The 25,588-nt window shown below is 41.5% G+C and overlaps 1 protein-coding gene across 1 annotated transcript in view; it reads right to left on the bottom strand.

Moving 5' to 3' along the window:
* The window catches only part of LOC124594743 (general transcription factor 3C polypeptide 1), a 370,793-nt gene extending 346,544 nt beyond the window's left edge, over window positions 1-24,249 (bottom strand). The window contains exons 1-2 of the mRNA XM_047133120.1: window positions 23,977-24,249; window positions 13,359-13,478 (exon numbers count right to left, since the gene is read on the bottom strand). Of these exons, the coding sequence (XP_046989076.1) occupies window positions 13,359-13,431 (73 nt within the window). The 5' untranslated portion in view covers window positions 13,432-13,478; window positions 23,977-24,249. The remainder of the gene's footprint in view (window positions 1-13,358; window positions 13,479-23,976) is intronic.
* Between the last annotated feature and the right edge of the window lie 1,339 nt (window positions 24,250-25,588).

Below are 25,588 nucleotides of genomic sequence, written 5' to 3'. Positions count from 1 at the left end.
TCAAATTTCTGACCAATAACTTCCAAAGATCTTTGTACAGGCAATGATGAAAAGAGAGACAATATCAAAGTGCACAAGAATGTCAGACTCAAGAATCATAAAGTGTTGAGGTGCCCGACAAAATCCACGGAGTTGCAAATATGACGTGGATATTTTCAGACTTAAGGGCTAAGCATATCCTTCAGGTATTTAGTGAACACTGTGGTCTGTGGGAGATCTACTTCTGGAAAACGTTGTTGTTGTTGTTGTGGTCTTCAGTCCTGAGACTGGTTTGATGCAGCTCTCCATGCTACTCTATCCTGTGCAAGCTTTTTCATCTCCCAGTACCTACTGCAACCTACATCTTTCTGAATCTGCTTAGTGTATTCATCTCTTGGTCTCCCTCTACGATTTTTACCCTCCATACTGCCCTCCAATACTAAATTGGTGATCCCTTGATGCCTCAGAACATGTCCTACCAACCGATCCCTTCTTCTGGTCAAGTTGTGCCACAAACTTCTCTTCTCCCCAATCCTATTCAATACTTCCTCATTAGTTATGTGAACTACCCATCTAATCTTCAGCATTCTTCTGTAGCACCACATTTCGAAAGCTTCTATTCTCTTCTTGTCCAAACTATTTATCGTCCATGTTTCACTTCCATACAAATACTTTCAGAAATGACTTCCTGACACTTAAATCAATACTAGATGTTAACAAATTTCTCTTCTTCAGAAACGCTTTCCTTGCCATTGCCAGCGTACATTTTATATCCTCTCTACTTCGACCATCCTCAGTTATTTTGCTCCCCAAATAGCAAAACTCCTTTACTACTGTGCCTCATTTCCTAATCTAATTCCCTCAGCATCACCTGTCTTAGACTACATTCCATTATCTTGTTTTGCTTTTGTTGATGTTCATCTTATATCCTCCTTTCAAGACACTGTCCATTCCGTTCAACTGCTCTTCCAAGTCCTTTGCTGTCTCTGACAGAATTACAATGTCATCGGCGAACCTCAAAGTTTTTATTTCTTCTCCATGAATTTTAATACCTACTCCGAATTTTTCTTTTGTTTCCTTTACTGCTTGCTCAATATACAGATTGAACAACATCGGGGAGAGGCTACAACCCTGTCTTACTCCCTCCCCAACCACTGCTTCCCTTTCATGTCCCTCGACTCTTATAACTGCCATCTGGTTTCTGTACAAATTGTAATAGCCTTTCCCTCCCTGTATTTTACCCCTGCCACCTTTAGAATTTGAAAGAGAGTATTCCAGTCAACATTGTCAAAAGCTTTCTCTAAGTCTACAAATGCTAGAAACGTAGGTTTGCCTTTCCTTAATCTTTCTTCTAAGATAAGTCGTAAGGTCAGTATTGCCTCACGTGTTCCAGTGTTTCTACGGAATCCAAACTGATCTTCCCCCGAGGTTGGCTTCTACTAGTTTTTCCATTCATCTGTAAAGAATTCGTGTTAGTATTTTGCAGCTGTGACTTATTAAACTGATAGTTCGGTAATTTTCACATCTGTCAACACCTGCTTTCTTTGGGATTGGAATTATTATATTCTTCTTGAAGTCTGAGGGTATTTCGCCTGTTTCATACACCTTGCTCACCAGATGGTAGAGTTTTGTCAGGACTGGCTCTCCCAAGGCCGTCAGTAGTTCCAATGGAATGTTGTCTACTCCCAGGGCCTTGTTTCGACTCAGGTCTTTCAGTGCTCTGTCAAACTCTTCACGCAGTATCATATCTCCCATTTCATCTTCATCTACATCCTCTTCCATTTCCATAATATTGTCCTCAAGTACATCGCCCTTGTATAGACCCTCTATATACTCCTTCCACCTTTCTGCTTTCCCTTATTTGCTTAGAACTGGGTTTCCATCTGAGCTCTTGATATTCATACAGGTCGTTCTCTTATCTGCAAAGGTCTCTTTAATTTTCCTGTAGGCAGTATCTATCTTACCCCTAGTGAGATAGGCCTCTACATCCTTACATTTGTCCTCTAGCCATCCCTGCTTAGCCGTTTTGCACTTCCTGTCGATCTCATTTTTGAGACGTTTGTATTCCTTTTTGCCTGCTACATTTACTGCATTTTTATATTTTCTCCTTTCATCAATTAAATTCAATATTTCTTCTGTTACCCAAGGATTTCTACTAGCCCTCGTCTTTTTACCTACTTGATCCTCTGCTGCCTTCGCTACTTCATCCCTCAAAGCTACCCATTCTTCTTCTACTGTATTTCTTTCCCCCATTCCTGTCAATTGTTCCCTTATGCTCTCCCTGAAACTCTGTACAACCTCTGGTTCTTTCAGTTTATCCAGGTCCCATCTCCTTAAATTCCCACCTTTTTGCAGTTTCTTCAGTTTTAATCTACAGGTCATAACCAATAGATTGTGGTCAGAGTCCACATCTGCCCCTGGAAATGTCTTACAATTTAAAACCTGGTTCCTAAATCTCTGTCTTACCATTATATAATCTATCTGATACCTTTTAGTATCTCCAGGGTTCTTCCATGTATACAACCTTCTTTCATGATTCTTAAACCAAGTGTTAGTTATGATTATGTTGTGATCTGTGTAAAATTCTACCAGGCGGCTTCCTCTTTAATTTCTTAGCCCCAATCCATATTCACCTACTATGTTTCCTTCTCTCCCTTTTCCTACACTCGAATTCCAGTCACCCATGACTATTAAATTTTCGTCTCCCTTCCCAATCTGAATAATTTCTTTTATTTCATCATACATTTCTTCAATTTCTTCGTCATCTGCAGAGCCAGTTGGCATATAAACTTGTACTACTGTAGTAGGTGTGGGCTTCGTATCTATCTTGGCCAAAATAATGTGTTCACTATGCTGTTTGTAGTATCTTACCCGCATTCCTATTTTCCTATTCATTATTAAACCTACTCCTGCATTACCCCTATTTGATTTTGTGTTTATAACCCTGTAGTCACCTGGCCAGAAGTCTTGTTCCTCCTGCCACCGAACTTCACTAATTCCCACTGTATCTAACTTCAACCTATCCATTTCCCTTTTTAAATTTTCTAACCTACCTGCCCGATTAAGGGATCTGACATTCCATGCTCCGATCCGTAGAACGCCAGTTTTCTTTCTCCTGATAACGACATCCTCTTGAGTAGTCCCCGCCCGGAGATCCGAATGGGGGACTATTTTACCTCCGGAATATTTTACCCAAGAGGATGCCATCATCATTTAATCATACAGTAAAGCTGCATGCCCTCGGGAAAAATTACGGCTGTAGTTTCCCCTTGCTTTCAGCCGTTCGCAATACCAGCACAGCAAGGCCATTTTGGTTATTGTTACAAGGCCAGATCAGTCTATCATCCAGACTGTTTCCCTTGCAACTACTGAAAAGGCTGCTGCCCCTCTTCAGGAACCACACGTTTGTCTGGCCTCTCAACAGATACCCCTCCGTTGTGGTTTCACCTACGGTACGGCTATCTGTATCGCTGAGGCACGCAAGCCTCCCCACCAACGGCAAGGTCCATGGTTCATGGGGGGGTGGAAAATGTTGGGGAATGGAGAAACAGATCTCCTATGCCTTGTCTCTCCAGTCATCTACCACCTCCTGCAGTCCCATGCTCTGCTCAGAAAGGAGCACTCCTCTCATGACTCAGTACCACCCCAGAACTGGAGCAACTGAATCACATTCTCCACCAGGTTTAGACTACCTCTTGTCATGCCCCCCAAACGAGAAATCTCTTACCCACTATTCTTCTCATCCCTCCGATAATGGTATTCTGTCACCCATTGAATCTAAAAAATATCCTTGTCCATCCCTGCTCCAGGATATGGAGGCCAACAGGAACGGGAAACAACTCTTGGATTTCTGTGCCAGTATGGGCTTAGTAATCACAAACCCCTTTTTTAAACATAAGAACATTCACCGGTATACTTGGGAAGGCAGGGGAGCCAGATCTGTCATTGACTATATAATAACAGATCAGGAATTCAGGAAGGCTGTGAGGGCACACGTGTATTCAGGGGATTCTTTGATGACACTGATCAATATTTAATCTGCAGTGAAATTGGGATTGTGAGGCCGAAAGTGCAGGAGGTCAGGTCGATATGTAGGAGGATAAGAGTGGAGAAACTTCAGGATAAGGAACTCAGACAGAAGTACATAACAGTGATCTCAGAAAGGTACCAGTTAGTTGAATGTAGTCAATTACAGTAATTGGAAAAGGAATGGACAAGGTACAGGGACGCAGTACTAGAAGTAGCTAATGAATGTCTTGGAACAGTAGTGTGTAAAAGTAGGATGAAGCAAACAGCTTGGTGGAATGACACAGTCAAGGGAGCCTGTAAAAGGAAAAAGAAGGCGTATCAAAAATGGCTACATACCAGAACTCAGGTAGACAGAGAAAGTTATGTTGAAGAAAGAAACAAAGCCAAACAGATAATTGCAGCATCCAAGAAGAAATCTTGGGAAGACTTTGGAAACAGGTTGGAGACTATGGGACAAGCTGCTGGAAAACCATTCTGGAGTGTAATTAGCAGTCTTCGAAAGGGAGGTAAGAAGGAAATAACAAGTATTTTGGACAGGTCAGGAAAACTGCCGGTGAATCCTGTGGATGCCTTGGGCAGATGGAGGGAATATTTTGAAAAGTTGCTCAATGTAGGTGAAAATACGATCAGTAATGTTTCAGATTTCGAGGTAGAATGGGATAGGAATGATGATGGAAATAGGATCACATCTGAGGAAATGGAGCAAATCGTCAATAGGTTGCAGTGCTATAAAGCAGCTGGGGTGGATGAAATTAAGTCGGAACTCATCATATACAGTGGAATGTCAGGTCTTAAATGGCTACACAAGATAATTGAATTGGCCTGGGAGTCGGGACAGGTTCCATCAGACTGGACAAAAGCAGTAATCACACCAATCTTTAAACATGGAAACAGAAAAGATTGTAACAACTACAGAGGTATCTCTTTAATCAGCGTTGTGGGTAAAATCTTCTCAAGTGTTGTTGAAAGGAAAGTGCGAGTATTAGTTGAGGACCAATTGGATGAAAATCAGTGTGGGTTTAGGCCTCTTAGAGGTTGTCAGGACCAGATCTTTAGCTTACGGCAAATAATGGAGAAGTGTTATGAGTGGAACAGGGAATTGTACCTATGCTTTACAGATCTAGAAAAGGCATATGACCGGGTTCCTAGGAGGAAGTTATTGTCTGTTCTATGAGATTATTGAAAAAGAGGCAAACTTTTGCAAGCAATTAAAGGTCTTTACATGGACAGTCAGGCAGCAGTTAGAGTTGATGGTAAATTGAGTTGATGGTTCAGAGTAGTTTCAGGGGTAAGACAAGGCTGCAACCTGTCTCCACTGTTGTTCATATTATTTATGGATCATATGTTGAAAACTATAGACTGGTTGGGTGAGATTAAGATATGTGAACACAAAATAAGCAGTCTCGCATATGCGGATGACTTAGTTGTGATGGCAGATTCGATTGAAAGTTTGCAAAGTAATATTTCAGAGCTAGATCAGAAATGTAAGGACTATGGTATGAAGATTATCATCTCCAAAACGAAAGTAATGTCAGTGGGAAAGAAATATAAACGGATTGAGTGCCAAATAGGAGGAACAAAGTTAGAACAGGTGGACAGTTTCAAGTACTTGGATGCATATTCTCACAGGATGGCAACATAGTGAAAGAACTGGAAGCGAGGTGTAGCAAAGCTAATGCAGTGAGAGCTCAGCTATGATCTATTCTCTTCTGCAAGAAGGAAGTCAGTACCAAGACTAAGTTATCTGTGCACCGTTCAATCTTTCGGCCAACTTTGTTGTATGGGAGCAAAAACTGGGTGGATTCAGGTTACCTTATCAACAAGGTTGAGGTTACGGATATGAAAGTAGCTAGGATGATTGCAGGTACTAGTAGATGGGTACAATGGCGGGAGGGTGTCCACAATGAGGAAATCAAAGAAAAACTGGGAATGAACTCTATAGATGTAGCAGTCAGGGCGAACAGGCTTAGATGGTGGGGTCATGTTACACGCATGGGAGAAGCAAGGTTACCCACGAGACTCATGGGTTCAGCAGTAGAGGGTAGGAGGAGTCGGGGCAGACCAAGGAGAAGGTACCTGGATTCGGTTAAGAATGATTTTGAAGTAATAGGTGTAACATCAGAAGAGGCACCAATGTTAGCACTGAATAGGGGATCATGGAGGAATTTTATAAGGGGGCTATGCTCCAGACTGAACGCTGAAAGGCATAATCAGTCTTAAATGATGATGATGATGATGATGATGATGATGATCCCTGCTCTACCCCTGCTCCCAACCCCTAGCTTCATGGCTCTTAGCCCTTCCACAGACCCAGATGCAAGACCTGTCTCACACACCCTACCACTACCACTTACTCAAGTCCTGTCATAAGCATCTCCTACCCGTCAAAGGCAGGGCTACCTGTGAAAGCAGCTATATGATCTACAAAGTAAGCTTCAGCCACTGTGTTTCTTTCTACGTGGACACAACAACTAATAAGCTGTCTCTCCACATGAATGGCCACAGCCAAAGCAGCAGCTGGATCACCCAGCTGCAGAACATTCTGCCCAACACTGTGTGCTTCACTTCAATGATTGCTTTGCAGTCTGCGCCATCTGGATTCTTCCTATCAACGCCAGCTTTTTGGAACCGCGCAGATGGGAATTCTCCCTATAGCGTTTACTTTATTCTTGTAACCCTCAAGGCCTCAACCTTCACAAGTCTTTGTCCTCCACATCCTTCCCAGTTTTCGCTCCAGCACTACACATGCTTTCTATTCCAGCAATATACACCTACTAGTCTTTTCCCCTTCCCACATCTCTCCTCTCCCTTTCCCCTCCCCCAGCACAGCCTCCCAACTCTGTGCCTAGCAGCTCTTTGCTGTGACCACCATGCCTGCGCTTGGTGCGACAGCTGTGCCCCATGCTGCCTCCTTACAGCCACCACTCAACCCAGATTGCTGCTCATGTCAGATGCAAGCACACTAGGGCCCATAGACAGTAGCAGTGTATACGTGTGTGTGTGTGTGTGTGTGTGTGTGTGTGTGTGTGTGTGTGTGTGTGTGTGTGTGCGGGGAGGGGGGGTGGGGGTGGGCGTGGGGATGGGGGGGGGGGGGGGGAGGAACTTAAATTGTCTGATTTTGCCACAAAGTATAAACAGAGATGAAATGGTAAATGACAAACAAAATAAAGAAAAAGGCATATTCAACATATACTCGAGCCATAAACGGGCTGACAGATAAGTAAGATTTCTCCAAACATTATTAACTAGGTTGGATAGAGAGAGGAAGTGCTAGAGAGAATAGAGAGAGAGAGAGAGAGAGAGAGAGAGAGAGAGAGAGAGAGAGAGAGGAAAAGAAAAGGAAAGGAATGTGTTGGTTGCTAACTAGATATGTCATTCACTATTGCGGAGTCATGGGAGATAGGGAAGGTACAAATATAGCAGACACACTACAAATAAAAGATATGATTCTAGTAACACATAAAAGGATGCTCCATGAACAAATGCTTTAAGTAGGGTCATGATGTACAAATAATCACAATAGTAGGGAATACAGGAAAAGGGGAAGGAGGACTGCCATCATCAGAGACATATTATAACATGTCAAAGATGATATACAGAAAGGCAATTTCTAATTATGATCTGGATGATAGGCAAGGAGGATCAATGCAATTTGATCTCTCTAAGCTGTTGCTTCCTTCATCAACACTCTCACAACATTTTATGGAATATAATAAACAAATAGAACTTACAACAATACAAAATGAAGACTGAAACTGCGATAAAAGGGAAGGCTGAGACTGTGTAATGGCATAAATGGGCAGACATGTGAGAGATCCAAAAAATCACTAATCTCTAAATCCATACATACAGGGTGTTTCAAAATGAACATACCGGTTTTAAGGCATTGTAGCATTTATTACGTTCTACTTACAATTGTAAATAATACGCCAAATGAAAGAGCAACTCAAACAGTTTTGTTTGTATACCTGTGCACAATGGGAAGAGTATGGAATGACAAAGAGTGACTGAAAAACGAGTTGAATGAGTGTGAGTTTTTCACACTTAGCCCCAAGAAATATACCTGCGGAAAGTTTATGGGCCTTTCTTTTTTGGTGAATCAACTGTAACTGATGTTTCTTATCTTGATGTGCTACAGCTATGGCCCATGCCTCAATGGGAAGAAGATGAACAACACATTTTTATTTGGGAGTAACATGGTGTGCTGCCTCACTGGCTTAACGCAGTACGTGACTGGTTAAACGACGTTGTATCCGACCAGTGGATTGGGCGCTAGGGGCTGGTTGACACAGCATTTTATGCATGACCTCCATGTTCACACACTGTCTGAAGTGATCATGTGTATGTGCCTCCAATACCAGCTGTTCTATCCGACTTTAGAAACAGTGTTATTGCAACAGTTACTCCTGACACATTCATCAAGGTTTCGGAACAGCTCGCCTATCGACTCAATGTGTGATTGGTGTTCACACTGAATAATTGTAAGAAAAACTGTTTGTGCTTCTCTTTCATTTGGTGTATTATTTGTAATTGTAAGGAGAATGTAATATGTGCTACAAAGCCTTAAAAGCCATATATTCATATTGAAACACCCTGTATTATAAAAACTGATGTACTTATGTTTCACATCTCCTAAAACACTGGACTGACTTCAAGCAAAATTGGTAAACACATGACTTACTGCCTGGAAATAATTGCTGCGTGGGTAAGAACTACCTACCTTGAGAATGAAAGCACTTACTAACTTGCAACAAACGTTTGACATAATTTCAAACATTCATGACACTTTTTCTCACTGAAAACTCCCACAAAGTGGGGAAAGAAAAAAAGTTTATCGCAGTACTTGTTCTTCATCTAGAATTATCTCCCACCCTTCCCTCTGTTACAAAAGAGAAAGTTCCTCAATACCTCATGTGTCCTGTAAATCAATGCCTTCTTTTAGTTGAGCTGTGGTATGTCACCAATTTGACTGAGAATCAGCCACTCAGACTACACATATATATTTCAGTATTCTACTGTAGCAGATTGTCTTTTTGTCTAAACAGTTTATCATTCTCTTCTTGCTTCAACTGTTCATTGTTCATATTTCACTTCCATTTATTGCTGCACTCTCGCCACATACCTTCAAAAAAGATTCTTTAACATAAATTCTTAGTTGAAGTTAGCACATTTCTCTTTGGCAGAAACACTTTTCTTGCTATTGCCACAATGCATTTAGTACCCTCTCTACCTCCACCATCATGCACTATTTTGCTGCTCAAATAGCAAAACTCTTCTACTATTTCAGAACAAAATCCAGTCATCAGCTCGAAATATACAGGGTGTACATAAAGTCCGGGAATACTTTCAATTATTTATTGCACAAGAACCAAACATTGTACAGATATCATACATATGTTATTTTGAAGAGAAACCCTGAAAGTTTTTTTTCATGTATACCACCACAGCATAGTTTGGTAATTTGCCGATAGTCAGGACTAGTCACAAACATGGTGAGTTCGGTGTGGAGTTCAACAAAAACAAGTGTGCCACAGCTGTTGAATGGAAGTTTAGAACCAAGTACAGTAAAAAGCCACCAACAAGGAAGGCCTTTTACCACCGGCACAACAAATTCGTTATCATGGGTTGCCTGTGCCCAGCAAAGAGAAGCAGACGTCTTGGTGTGAGTGAAATGAATGTGGAGTGTGTATGAGAGACATTCATAAACAGTCCAAAGAAATCAGTGCATTGTGCATCCCATGTACTAAAAATTGCTCCAATGACAATGCGGAAAGTCCTGCGACAGAAGCTGTCTATGAAACCATTCAAATTGGAGTACCTGAACACGGAGCTGCCGCATTGATGGATAGGCCGTCCTACAAAAGGGGACAGCTGTTTCATGAAATGGCCTCCCCTATCACCAGATCTCAGCCCGTATGACTTTTTTCTGTGAGGACACATTAAAGATCTGGTGTATGTACTGTCTCTACACGCGATGTAGCAGAGCCCTGGGAGAGAATACAGGAAGCGACTGCCATACTCGACCATGTCATGCTGAAATGAGTACGGCAAGAATTCGATTACCCTATTGACGTGTACTGGGTCACTCGTGTTTCGCATATCGAATGTTTGTAAAAAAAAACTTTCAGAGTTTCACTTCAAAATGCAATATGTATGACATCCATACAATGTTTAGTTCTTGTCCAATAAATAATTGAAAGTGTTCCTGGACTTCATGTACACCCTGTATTTTCAACTGATGACTAAATTTTATTCTGGAATATACGGTGTTCATTTTAATTGAAGACATTGAAATATCTCAAAAACTACACATTAGATCAAAAAAAGTTATAATCCCAACTTGTTGCTCTTGGAGAGGGACATCCAATGATACCACACTCAACCCCCCACTCCACCCCGTTGGTGCATGGTGCGGGTAACTTTGAAATCTTCCATGGGAACCCTCATTTTTTATTTTAAATTATGGTTCTATGGCAAAATCTACATATGTCTTGTCTGAAGCATTTTCTTTGTTTCTCCATGGATGGCACTGTAATCAGAGGAGCAGAAATGGGTACACAACAGTAATTCACGACATGCTACTTAATGGGCCTTGAATATCCAGTGGCATGTGGGACCCAACCTCCATGCTGCAAGGGTAGAACAGGCCAGTATTTTGTAACTTCTGATTGGGAACCCCATTCACAACATTGTATTTCTCTGACAGGTCGAACAGGGCACTACTCAATACACCACTGTGGCTGTGGCTCGAGGCGAATGCTAATCTACTTTTTCAATTAGAGTAGATGTTCAAACGTAGTGCAACCAACACACAGAGTAATCTGCTTATGAAATGATAATATACAGGACAGAAGCATATCTGCAGGAATGTCAGCACAGGCATTTATGATACAGCTGACCATGTCTTCATGGCCTGCCGACACTTGCTGGAAATCATTATCTTTTAAATATTCCCACAGAAATAAATCCGATGATGTCAAATCCGGCGAACTAGTGGGCCAATTAATTGAGCCACCTCCTTTGATCCACAAACCAGTGTAAACATGGTCTAATACTCCCTTTGTTCCAATTGTGTAATGCGATGGGCAACTGTCATGCTGAAACCACATACGTTATAGCATGTGCGGGACAACATCCTGCAGTAGTATTGGCAGCTCCTGTTCCAAAACCATTCAATATTTGCATCCATTTAACATTACATCAAAATAATATGGACCAATGAGTTTGTACTCCATGATGCCACACCATGCGTTAACCGAACAAGGATGCTGTTGGTCAACTTTCCATAATCCGTGGGTATTGTTTACACTCTAGCAATTCATGTTGTGCTGGTTAACACTACTATGGTTTGTGAATGTAGACTCATCAGGAAATAATACCTCAGCAAAGAATGTGGGGGTCATTTGCATTTGTTAACATGCCCTTCATGGAAATCAGCACCATGAAGTTCTTGATGCAATGACACATGATATGGACCATACTTATGACAATGCAGTATTGTAACAATACTACCTAAAGACATACCAGAAGGGTGATGTAATTGTTGAACGCTTATTTGAGGGTTGTGGTGCACTACCGCTAGTACAGCTATTTCATTAGCTTCTCCTGTAACACATTTGCTTTGTTTCCTTTGGCCTGTGTGTACGCTGCCATCAGACATGAAGGCATTCACAACCTAGTAAAAAAATGAATGAGAATGAGCTTTCTCTGGAAAACACTAAGTATGCAAGGCAACAGGAGCCTCAACACTTTTCCTACGTTCTCCGTAAATCAGGATCATTTCACTTTTCCAACCACTTGCACATCTGTTCTCCAAATGATAGGTAGATGTGCAGGCAACACACACTGCACAAATATTGTAATGTTTAGAGCTGCTGTCTGTTCCACATCTTCATGATAAGTGAGTTCTGATCGCCTACTATGATACGTTGTAGTTCGCACATAGCCACGGTGGTACGTTAAGTAGTCCCCTGTTCGATAAGTCATAGGAATACAATGTTGCAAATGGGGTTTCCAATTGAAAGTTATGAAATACTGGCCTTTCCTAACCTTGCAGCATGGAGGTGGGGTCCCTCATGCCAATGGATATTCAAGGGCCATCGAGTAGCATGTCATAAATTATTATTATGTAAGCCTTTCTATTCCTCCAATTACAGTGCCATCTGTAGCAAAACGAAGAAAATGCTTCAGACAAAACACGTGTAGACTTTGCTGCAGAATCGTAATCTGCAATAAAAAATGGGGGTTCCCATTGAAGTTTTCAAAGTTGCCCCCCCCTCCTACCAACCGCGAAAGGGGTGGGGTGGTGGTCGAGTGTGGTATTGTTGCACGTCACCCTCCAAGACAAACAAATTGGAATTAAAACTTTTTTTGATGCGATGTGTAGTTTTTGGGATATTTCAATGTCTTCAGTTAAAATATATACAACAGTTGCTGAAAATTGCAGCTATGAATAAAATACTCTTCTTCTACATTTAGCCTCTGAATTCGTAATCTAACTTCCACAGCATCACATAATTTCATTCAGCTACGTTCCACTACCTGTATTTTCTTTTGTTTGAAACTCATCTTATAATCTCATTTCAAGGCATTATCCATTTCATCCAACTGATCTTCCAGGTACATTGCCATCCCTGGCAAAATTATAATGTCATCAGCAAACCTAAAAGTTTTATTTCTTCTCCCTGGACTTTAATTCCCGTTCCAAATTACTCCTAGGTTTCCTTTACTGCACATTCAATGTACAAACTGAACAAAATTAGGGACAGGCTGTAACTCTGTCTTAATACGTCTCCAGCCCCTGCCTCTCTTTCATGCCTTCAAAACTTACGACTGCAGTCTGCTTTCTGCACAAGTTGTAAATGCCCACAGAATTTTACATATGCTGCCTTCAAAATTCCAAAGAATGTACTCCATCAACATTGTTACTCCATGACATAGCAACTTTACATCTCATCCGGAGATTGTTTAGAAACCATACCTAATTGTGCAATCAGGAAAATGGACACTTATCTGAATGTTTCACTTAAATGAACATTACACTACCTGAACACCCATCTGAATAGTGACAATTATGTACAGCATATTTCATTTACTCCTAAAATTTTGGATTACTTCCTAATTAAAATTTACAGACATATGATTATATGATTTATGCACAGTTGATTTAAAGACATCAGCTACATGGGAAAAATCCCACACAACACAAACATACTAGTTCTGTAAACACCATCTTTTCTTTTATCTGATAATACAGATAATATAGTATTACTTTACATCTGTACCTATTTTGTAATTACATCTAGATATTCATATTTGAATGAGCTTACAGGTGAAAAAAAAAAACATACCGTCAAGTGTAATGCCATCTAGTCCTTCAAGACAGATTTCGTCGATTAGGCATGTTACTAAATCATCTCCCATTTTGGCACTACTTCAAAATACTGCGATCACAGGTGTACCATTGTATCCTAAAAAATATATATGAACAAATATTATTAAAACACAAGATTTCTTTATGATGCATAATTAAAGACAATTTTTCACAAGATCACCACACATTAAGACAAAAATGTTTGCACCTGGAAAACATTTTCAAACTTAAAGAGTGGGCTTCAGACTGGGAGGCATTTCAAAACTGTGAAATTCTGACTGAAATTATAATTATGTCATATCATAAAAATATTTTCCCTTATCACTGATTTAACTTCATTTGGAAGTAGTCGTCGAAGTGTAAACGATATATACCTTAAAAGCGCAATTCCACAACTAATTATGGGAAAAAGGTAATAGCTTGAAGAACTTTGTTGGTTTGTGTATTAAATATGGTCAGTACTTTGTTACAGCAATTCTGAAAGATCTAAACAAAATCCAGAATGTTATACACTGTGTGATCAAAAGTATCCGAACACCTGGCTGAAAATGACTTACAAGTTCGTGGTGCCCTCCATTGGTAATGCTGGAACTGAATATGGTGTTGGCCCACCATTAGCCTTGATGACAGCTTCCACTCTTGCAGGCATACAGTCAATGAGGTGCTGGAAGGTTTCTTGGGGACTGGCAGCACTGAGGAGAGGTATCAATGTCCATCGGTTAGGCCTGGCACAAAGTCGGTGTCCCAAAACATCCCAGAGGTGTTCTACAGGATTCAGGTTAGGACTCTGTGCAGGCCAGTCCATAACAGACATGTTACTGCTGTGTAGCCACTCCACCACAGGCTGTGCATTTTGAACCGGTGCTCGATTGTGTTGAAAAACGCAGTCGCCATTCCCAAATTTCACTTCAACAGTGGGATGCAAGAAGGTGCTCAAAACATCAATATAGTCCTGTGATGTGATAGTGCCATGCTAAACAACAAGGGGTGCTAGACTACTCCATGAAAAACAAGACCACATCATAGCACCACTGCTTCCGAATTTTACCGTTAGCACTACACACGTTGGCAGATGACGTTTACTGGGCAATCACCGTACCCACACCCTGCCATCGGATCACCACATTGTGCACCGTGATTCACCACTCCACACAATGTTTTTCCACTGTTCAATCATCCAATGATTATGCTCCTTACACCAAGCGAGGCATAATTTGGCATTTACTGACATGATGTATGGCTTATGAGCAGCTGCTCGACCATGAAATCCAAGTTTTCTGACCTCTCGCCTAACTGTCACAGTACTTGCAGTGGATCCTGATGCAGTTTGGAATACCTGTGTGATGGTCTGGATAGATGTCTGCCTATTACACATTAGGACCCTGTTTAACTGTCGGCAGTCTCTGTCAGTCAACAGATGAGGTTGGTCTGTACGCTTTTGTGCTGTACGTGTCCCTTCACATTTTCAATTCACTATCACGTTGGAAACAGTGAACCCAAGGATGTTCAGGAGTGCGGAAATCTCACATACAGACATATGACACAAGTGACACACAATCACCCGACCATGTTCGAAGTCCATGAGTTTCGCAGAGCACCTCATCCTGCTCTCTCACGACGTCTAATGACTACTGAGGTCACTAGTATAGAGTACCTGGCAGTAGGTGGCAGCACAATGCACCTAATATGAAAAACGTATGTTTTTGGGAGTGTCTGGACACTTTTGATCACATAGTGTATGTAACATTGTGCTCTTTAAGCATTTCGTGATAATAACAGTGAGAAGGGTAGTCTTCGATATGAGGATGGTGATGGAAATGGCAATCTAGCCACTGTAGTGTGGAGTAGTGGGCTTTCTAAATGCTAAGGGAGACAGAAGAAATTATACATTACCCTAGGCATTAAGTTGGTAAATCCGTACCTCAGCTAACGTTAAACTCTTCTATCAGTTCCAGTTGTCATTGACAGTCCTCAAAAGAGAAACTCTTATTATGGGTTTGCTAATAACAATTATTATCGTGAACACAAGAAGAAAATAAAATTTGGGTACAAAAGTCTTAAACTGAGGATTCATGTAAGGACAACATGCAAGAACCAAATACACCCTTATAGTATGTAACTATGCCACACAGACTACATTTCTCAAATGACCATTTGGCCTTCTTCCCAGAATAGCCTTGGCACCATTAGTGAGAAACATGGAGAACTGTTCCACCGGGGGATTTCTCAAATGCAAAAGCATTATCAAGGCATATTGAATACCACAACGTTGTCTGATTACTGCTAGTCCTTAAGAAGCAATTCTCCTGAGGCAGAGTTTTTTGCTGCTGTATTTCAAAGTCTTGTTGTGACAGCATCCCATATTGCCAGATATATATAATAAATAGGTTGCCGTAAGCATTTACATAAAATGTTACTACATGAAAACTGAGGTGAGTACAGAATTCTAAAATTAGATCTGATTTCAGTGGCAATTAAAATGGACTTATGGTATCAGAATGTAATCTGTTACAAATTACGAGTACAAACTTCTGAGACACACTCTCATTCTTACACAACTACTGCATTGTGAACATACATCCCAGATACAGCGAGACACACAAAATAATTTACACCAAGATATGATTATAAAAAGTAATACTACCAGCAATCACAAAATATATGTTTACATATCTAAGTGCCTACAGAGAGGCAATCTGACCCAGCTTTCCTGTCCTCTTAAAGCATATTTACTTATTCTGTGGGTATATGTTTTTTAAGCTATTTTTTCATAGTATTATAATGACAAACCCTATATCATGAGATGATCTCTGGATGAATTAGTGAATGAATAAATAAATTCTATGCTAATGCCAATAGTAAATTTTAATTTTAGAGAAGAGGGGAGTAAGAATGGTAAATACTCTACAAAAATGCGGACTACATACAGAATGGTCAAAAACAGTCTGAAAAGCTTGCAGATGTGTTGCAATTGTCAAGAAAAAATCTGCTACTTTACACTGTTTTCAAGTTGATTGGAGCTTAAGTTAGTCATCAGGTCATTGTGTGTGCACAGTCAAACACTTGCACACACTAAAATACAGTAATGCACAGACATCCTGGATCTAAGAGTTACCACTTGTTCAAAATGTGGCTTTTTCGGAATTGATAAATTTAAGCTACGTGAGCAAAACTAGGCTGGTTCAATTTGACAAAATGAAATGTAGTACAAGTTTGGTGACGCTGTCTGTGACAGGCTGCTTAAATTTGCATGGGCAATTGAACTGATCACTAATTTCAATGTTAAATAACTTGGAAATTGCACAACACATTATTTTTTTTCCTTAACAATTATTTCTCATCTAGCGTCCCAGTCTAAACCCTTACAAGCTTTTCAGACTATTTCTGACTACCCCATATAACCTATTTGTTACAAGGCTATTGTGAAAACAGATTAACTGTATGTGCTCATGAGATGACTGAGCCAGAAACTACAATGAGGATGGAATGATATCAAAATCGTAAGAGGAAGAGCTGTCCCTGATGTTATAAGGTATAGATATCGCAGGGAACAAATCAAAATTTAGAAATTATGATATGAATATAACTATGGAGGAGGAGGAACACACCTGAAATAATTACAAGATACCACAATGCAAGACTTTCAACAAAAAAGAAAATGTATCTCTTGGAGCTATAAAATGGAGACAGCTGGAATAAATTTATTTTGGAAACAGTAGATAATATGTATGAAAGATAAATGTTTGCCTAGAAAATTATGGGGCATTTGAAAATAATTACAAAAACAAGAAATACAGTGAGAAGCAAAGCACAATGATTACATGACTACAATAAATACTGAACAAGAAAGGCTGAAGTAAAATCACCCAGAAAGACAAACCTAATGAACTGAAATGAACATGTTTTCGCATGCTAGAAACGACATGGTTGGAGAATGTTTACAAAAAATTAAAATATTATTTATTTATCCATTCATCCAGGGTTCATTTATCATGAAAATAAATAGCTCAAAAAATGTACATACATACAGAATAAGTATGCTTTAAGGCAACAGGACAGGTGGTCACTTGTGGCCTTGATGAATTAATCATCCTGGAATCTCCTTAAAGGGTTGGTTTGTCGGATTGAAGGGACCAGGCTACTAGGGCCATCGGTCTCTTGTTCCATGAACTTTAAACACCCACAAAGAATAAGAACAAACAATGGAGACGACAAGAGACGACACAGGACAAGAAAGACACAGACAGAGACCAGAAAAAAGGAATTAAAATCACACCGAGTATGATGGTGGTTGGCTGACCATAGAAAAAAAAAAGAAAAGCCAACCACCAAGAAACGCACTAAAAACCAAAGTCTAAAATCGTAGGCCAAAGGCTAGACTCAACACAAAAAAAGGACAAACACTTAGATCAAGTGATAAAAACCCCCTGCATGAATAAAACTCAAAACTAAATGTGCCATCGCAATGTCATCTGATAAAAGTGCAGGAAGCGTATCAGGCAGCGTAAACGTCTGCCTGAGCGGAGTTAAAAGTGGGCAGTCCAACAAGATGTGAACCATCGTCAAAGCTGACCCGCAGCGACATAAAAGTGGGTCCTTGCGGCGCAATAAATAGCTATGTGTGCCAGTGAGGTGTGGCCAATGTGCACCCGGCACATGACAACAGAGTCCTTGCAAGAGACCCGCAAGGAGGAGCGCCACACACTGGTAGCCTCCTTGATGGTCCGAAGTTTGTTGGGTGAAGGATGGGTGTGCCATTCTTCACCCCAGTTGATAAGTACCTTCTGCCGCAAAACTGACCTGAGGTCACTCTCCGAAAGGCCAATCTCCAAGGCTGGTGCACCGACAGCCTGTTTGGCCAGCATGTCAACACATTCATTTCACGGGATGCCAACATGACCCGGGGTCCATCGCAACGGTCAAGAGTATGGAGGGACGCCTGTATGGCCATCACCAGACGAGAGCGAGGGAAACACTGATAGATAGCTCGTAAACCGCTCAGGGAGTCACTACAGATAAAGAAGGTCTCACCTGAGCAGGAGCGGATGTACTCTAGGGCACGAGAGATGGCAACCAGCTTGGCAGCGAAAACACAGCAGCCAGCCGGCAATGAGTGTTGTTCATAAATGGTCCCCTAGAGTAAGAGCATAAGCAACACAGCCATCAACCATCGACCCGTCAGTATAGACAAAGTCAGAGCCTTGAAACAAGGCAAGGATTGAAAGAAATCGGTGGCGGAGAGCCTCAGGAGGGACTGAGTCCTTTGGCCCCTGTGCCAAATCGAGCCAAAGGCAGGGGCGGGGCACACACCACAGGGGTATATGCAGAGGGGCCCGGAAAAGAGGTGGAAGAGGGAAAACCTCAAGCCCAGAGAGAAGAGCTCTGACACGAACCACAATCATACACCCTGACCGGGGCCGCTGTTCTGGAAGATGGATGACCGACTGAGGGAACAGGAGACGATAATTGGGATGCCTGGGCGAGCTACAAACGTGTGTAGCATAAGTGGCCAGTAATCATTGGCGCCGGAACCGCAATGGAGGGACACCTGCCTCCACAAGTATGCTGTTGACAGGGCTTGTCCGGAAAGCTCCTGTGGCCAGTCAGATCCCGCTGTAAAGGATGGGGCCCAGCAACTGCAATGCGGAAGGGGATGCCGAACTGTAAGCCAGGCTGCCATACTCTAGACAGGACTGAATTAACGCCTGGTACAGCTGTAGAAGGGTAGACCGATCGGCACCCCAGCTGGTGTGATGCAAGCAATGGAGAGCGTTAAGATGCGGCCAGCACGTCTGTTTAAGCTGCCAAATATGAGGGAACCAAGTCAACCGGGTACTAGAAACCAATCCCAAAAACCGATGCGTCTCCACCACAGCAAGAGGTTCGCCATCAAGATAAAGCTGTGGCTCAGAGTGAACAGTGTGTCGCCGGCAGAAATGCATAACGCAGGTCTTGGCAGCCGAAAACTGGAAGCCATGTGCTACAGCCAAAGACTGTAGCCTTGCGGATAGTGCCCTGCAGTTGCCTTTCAGCAGTGCAATGACAGTGGAGCTAAAGTATAGGCAGAAGTCGTCAGCATACAAGGAAGCTGAGACAGACGTTCCCACCGCTGCAGCGAACCCATTAATGGCAATTAAAAGGAGGCAGACACTTAAGACAGATCCTTGCGGTACCCCATTCTCTCGAACTTGGGAGGAAGTATGGGAGGCTGCAACTTGCATGCGGAAGGAACGAAGTGACAGAAAAGTTTGTATAAAAATCAGGAGTGGACTCCGAAGACCCCAACCATGAAGTGTAGAGAGGATGTCATGTCGCTATGTCGTATCATATGCCTTCCGCATGTCAAAAAAGACGGCGACCAGATACTGACAATGAGCAAAGCCCGTACAGATGACAGACTCCAGGCACACCAGATTATCGGTGGCAGAGTGGCCCTTACCTTACCCACCTTGACACGGAGCCAGAAGGCCCCGAGACTCAAGTAGCCACCTCAACCTCCGGCTCACCATGTGTTCAAGCAACTTGCAAAGAATGTTGGTGAGGCTAATGGGACAGTAGCTGTCCACCTCCAGTGGGTTCTTGCCAGGTTTCAACACGGGGATTATGATGCTTTCCTGCCATTGCAACGGGAACTAACCCTCAACCCAGATACGGTTGAAAAGGTCTAGAACACGTCGCTGGCAGTCCACCAAGAGCTGTTTGAGCATCTGACAGTGGATGCGATCTGACCCAGGAGCTGTATCAAGGCAAGCAGCTAAGGTACTTTGGAATTGCCACTCACTGAACGAAGCACTGTACGATTCAGGGTGGCGCGTGTGAAATGAAAGGCTGCGACGTTCCAACCGCTCTTTCAGCGTTGAAGAGAAATTCGGGAATTGCAATTGCATTTTTCAACACGGTCGAGCACCTGTTCATAACGCACGGCCTGTGGTGGAGTGGCTGCTCAACAATAATATGTCTGTAATGGACTGGCCTGCACAGAGTCCTAACCTGAATCCTGTAGAACACCATTGGGATGTTTTGGAACGCCGACTTTGTGCCAGGCCTCACTGATGGACATCGATACCTCTCCTCAGTGCTGCCATTCCCCAAGAAACCTTCCAGCACCTCATTGACTGTATGCCTACGAGAGTGGAAGTTGTCATCAAGACTAAGGGTGGGCCAACACCATATAGAATTTCAGCATTACCGGTGGAGGGTGCCACAAGCTTCTCATTTTCAGCCAGGTGTCCAGATACTTTTGATCACATAGGGTAACTGCAGATGACAATGTGCAACCGGCTTCTTCTCTGTGCAGAGATATCAAATTTTTTGATTTGGACTTTGGATGATAATCTGTCACATTGAGAATATTGTCTGCTCTGACAATTGTAATACTAATCTTGTGTTCTGCAAAACATTAATTTGAAGTCCTGTCTATAATGCTGAATAATATGTAAGTTATACTGAAGTCTGGATGTTTATTTGGTGACATTAGTTGGAGAACAGGCTCTCCAACAGTTCCAAGCGGAACTGCCAGGTGAAGAAGAATGATTACCACAGCATACTGAAACTGAGTAGTGGGTCTGGTTCACTACTGCAAATGGTGCCCCAAATTATTTAACGAAATTGTGAGCATTTAGAACATGAGGAGAGGTGGTGTATGCACTTGCATGTACTAGATAGTACATGCATCAACCAAGCAACTGCGACATCACAAGGTGGGTTGTGACCGCGCATGATTCTCTCCAAAGCATACCATGCAGGCTCAACAATATTGAGATCTGGTGACATTGGTGCGCATGGGAAATGTGAAAATTCATTTTTGTGCTCACAAAACCAGTCCTGGATGATGGAAGTTGTGTGAACAGGGGCCCTGTAATCTTGGGAAACAGTGTAACCATTGGCAAACAAACATTATACCATAGGATGGACCTGATCAATCAAAATGGCAGTTATGCAACCTCGCGGACTAAACATGGAGGCCATTGAACCTCCTCTCCCTCCCCTCCCCCTCCCAACACATTTCACTTTCAGGGTGAGAGCTCGTCCAGGTTTCATGGTTTCAGCTCCACGTTTTCCTGTTATAGGCATTTGCATCACTGACAAATAGTCTCAGAATTCCAGCTTGCCTGCAATTCCTTTGTAACGGAGCTTCCTTTTTGTTGTTTTGGTGTGACAGGGTTTTCAAGTGTGACATTCAATTCTGCAGTGACTTAGTGCTGTCCTTTTCAATGACCAAACAACCATTTGTCCCAATCACTTAAAACACATTTTGGTCCAAGTGACTTAGCAGATGTCGCTTTTCTATTTTCCTTGTGTGTGGTATAAATCTTTGATACAGTGCCTCTTGAAACACCGAACACTTCAGCTCCCTTGGTAATAGAAGCACCCACTATATCAGCACAAACAATCTGTCCACATTCAAATTCACTTAACCCACACATAATGTACTCACAACGCAGAACACTGTTCTGACCATACCTGTCAGATCCAACATATTGAAGGCATGATGATGATGGTTTGTGGGGCACTCATCATTGTGGTCATCATCGCCCATACAAGGTCCAAATCTTTCCATTTCCAGCCTCGGCACTTCCAAATGATGATGAAATTATAAAGACAACATAAACACCCAGTCCCTAGGTAGAGAAAATCCCCGACCCGGCCAGGAACTGAACCCGGGACCCCGTGATCCAGAGGCAGCAGCGCTAGCCACTAACCATGAGTTGCGGATGTATTGAAGGCATTTCACAGATGCTGTCAGAGGTCAAATATGACAACACAGCCTGCAGACTTGGCTAGCATCTGCATTGTGTTCAGCCACACACTTGTCACAACTTTTCCATGTTTTTGTCTATTTACAGAATTAATTTGACATTGTTGTAATTTCAGAGATATCAGGGATACAATACAGAATCCATAAAACCTGTACAGAAACCAGAATGCAGTTATAAGAGACAGAGGATATGAAAAGGAGGCAGTAGCTGAGAGGATTGTAGATTCCCGGGTGACGTTCAAGCCGTGATGGAAACCGGGGAGACTTTTGGAAAGGGGATTAACATGTAGGGAAAAGAAATCAAACCTATGAGGCTTGGCAATGGCACTGTAATTCTGCTGGATATCACAAAGGATTTACAGTAACTGTTAAATGGCTTGGATAGTGTCTTCAAAGGTGGTTATAAGATGATATTAACAGAAGTAAGATAGAACAATGGAGGGGTCTTGAGTTCAATCAGCCAATGCTGAAAGATTTAAATAAGGAAATGAGACTCTAAAAGTAGTACCCGAGTTCTGATATTTTGGCCACAAAACAATTGATGATGGCCAAAACAGAGGTGACATACAATGCAGATCAGCAATAGCAAAAAAAAGTATTTCTGAAAAAGAAAAGTGCGTTAGCATCAAATATAAATTTAAATCTTATGAAGTTTTTCTGAAATTGTAGTGAATGTAGTCCTATGTGCAGTAGTGAAATGTAGGTGTTCAAACAAACAGATGACAAAGGTTTTGAAAACCGCTACTACAAAAGAATAGTGAAGATTAGTTGGGTAAACTGAGTAACTAATGAATAGATACTGAATGAAATTGGTGACTTAAGAAGTCCATGGCACTGCTTAACTAAATGAAGAAATCAGTTGATAGGGCACATCCTACAGCAGTGAGAAATAGTGATGGTTTTTTCTTACGGAACAAAGCATGTGGGGTTAAAAATTGTAGATGAAGACCAAGGCTAGACCACAATAAGTAGGTTCAGTTATATTTAACATACAGTAGTGATGCAGAAGTAACGAGGATTGCACAAGATGGACAGGTGTGGACGGCCACCTCAAACTCCACAGACTGAAGACCACAACAACAACAATGTAACAGACAATGACGAAAAATTGTATTATGACAGTGTGGACTCATGTTCATAGTTGTGATGACTAAGTCATGATGTTTATGACAGAAGTAGCCACTTTTAACTCTGGAGGTTGCATAAAGTTTCATAAGTACTTGGTAGGCAGAAGATATAGATTGAGGCATAAAACTACTGATCAATAGACATGTGCCCATGTCCTGGATTAAATCCCGAAGTTCTCTGTAGTGCCTAATGGATGGATGGTGTGTGCCAGAGTTGACTGTAGTTCAAATACAAATATTACGCTCCGTGTTCCCGATGATACGGCAAAAAAAAAAATCCACTACTATGAAATACTCCTTGAATGGTGGGCATAAGCTAAGGTCAGAAAACGTTCCTGAAAACAGCCTACACTCTATGAATCACTGTAAAGGGCTAGAGATGTTCAAATGCAGTTAATGTTACAAGGCAAAATATTTCACAAAATTTGACACCTTACACGCAGACATTGAAAAAAGACAAGCTATGCCATACGGGTGACAGGTTCTCTAAGTAAATTTTTACATAAAATTAAAACAAAAGTTACAGATGATGGCGGAACCGTTTCCTAAAATATGTTAACTAATTCACAAATTATGTCATTACGGATGCTCACTATTAAAACCACTGTTGAGTTGAGGGCAGAATTACTTTCTACTGCTGCACACTGCATAACGATCGGTCAAATATGCAAATATTTGGATGTACAAAAACAAATATAATGATACATTACCTTGCTATCCTTATAACACGCAAAATATTTCAAATAGTTCCAAATGACTTTAAATACACCTACATTTTCATGACACTATAAAAAAACTGATAATCAAAGCAATTAAATTAAATTCTTCAGCATGTCAACAAAAATCGCAGTTAATATTAATAGCGACATTGATTTTTGATGAACATAGATAACTGGTCTCCTCAGCTTTTCAAATACATATAAACTCAAACTTAATCAATGTAACATTTGTTATAAATACTCCACATGCATGAATCACACATTTTGAGGTTAGTGTTTTCAAAACAATACGGAGTGTTAGAAACCAAAGACTCTTTATTTCATAGACTCTACAAGGATTTTCCATGCGAAATCAAAGTATACTTCAGATCAAGAATCAAAAGCAGCTAATTCAAAAATAAACTCAATGAACTGTAAATTTTAATTATCAGGTTTTCTGTCGGAACATACATTTTGTTTGTATTGCCACAAGACAGGGAATTATATACTGACTTGCACTAGACGTCAAAGGGACGGAACGGAATGGCTGGCAATCTCACTGTCAGATTGTGCTGCGTTCACACCAGCTGACACGTTAACACAACATCACTTCACTAACTAAGCCCAGCGTAAAGTTGTGAGATGCCATCTACGATACAAACTGTCAGAATAAGGTATCCGAATTGAATAACTAGTTTATTAACAACCAAAGAATAGGAAGTCCCTAGTTTATATGTTAATAGGAACGGCAGGCCATGTCACGTCCAATGGTATTGTGCTCACGCCAGCTGGAACGTTAACACATCATCACTTCACTAAGCCCAGCACAACGTCATTGGATACCATCTACGACCCAAACAGTCAGAACGCAGTGGAACTTCGCATGGCAAGCATAATTCGTTCCAGAATCTTACTCATAGTGCGAAACGCTCGTTACGTGAAACAATTTATCCTATATAAATTAATGGAAAATACGACAATGCGTTACGTGCAGAAAAAGTACGAAAAGGTTTATCGTATTCATGCTATTTATTCAAAGAAAATCATGCATTATGTACTTTATTATTCATGATACATAACTAATTCTTCTTTACTAGGAAATTATCTGTAGTCATTTGTTTCTGCCGACACTTCAGCACTTGGCGAAAATGCGACCCAGCATTATCGTCAAATAAATTTGTAGTGCGCGTAGCCACTGCTTTATTGGGATGATGATTTTCAGAGTACGATACAACCGAATCCAGTGCTTTCAGCATTTCTCTTAATGCGCCAGAAGATTGCTGCTTTGCTGTTACCACCTCCTCCTCCTCCTCCACTTCCTCTGAAGAGCTCCTTTCCACAACGTCCTGCTATGAACACAGTGCAACTCCAAAGGTCAACGGTGGTCATTTCTTGGCTGTGATCTTCCACAAGTTCATCAGTAATATTGTTATCCACTTGGCCAAAGACACAATCTTGTTGACTACAGGCTCCACGGGTACTGACTCAAATGCCTCAGCGTCACGTTGGACAATGTAATCAAGCCAAGTTTCTTATCTTGGAAACCACTTCCAACATCTTTTCGATCCTCTTGACGCAGGCAGTGATGTTGAAGTGATATTTTCAAAACTTTCTAAGAGTGAGA

Source organism: Schistocerca americana, chromosome 2 (genome assembly GCF_021461395.2).
Source record: "Schistocerca americana isolate TAMUIC-IGC-003095 chromosome 2, iqSchAmer2.1, whole genome shotgun sequence".
Classification (NCBI taxonomy): Eukaryota; Metazoa; Arthropoda; class Insecta; order Orthoptera; family Acrididae; genus Schistocerca; species Schistocerca americana.
This window is presented reverse-complemented; position numbering and strand designations above follow the sequence as displayed.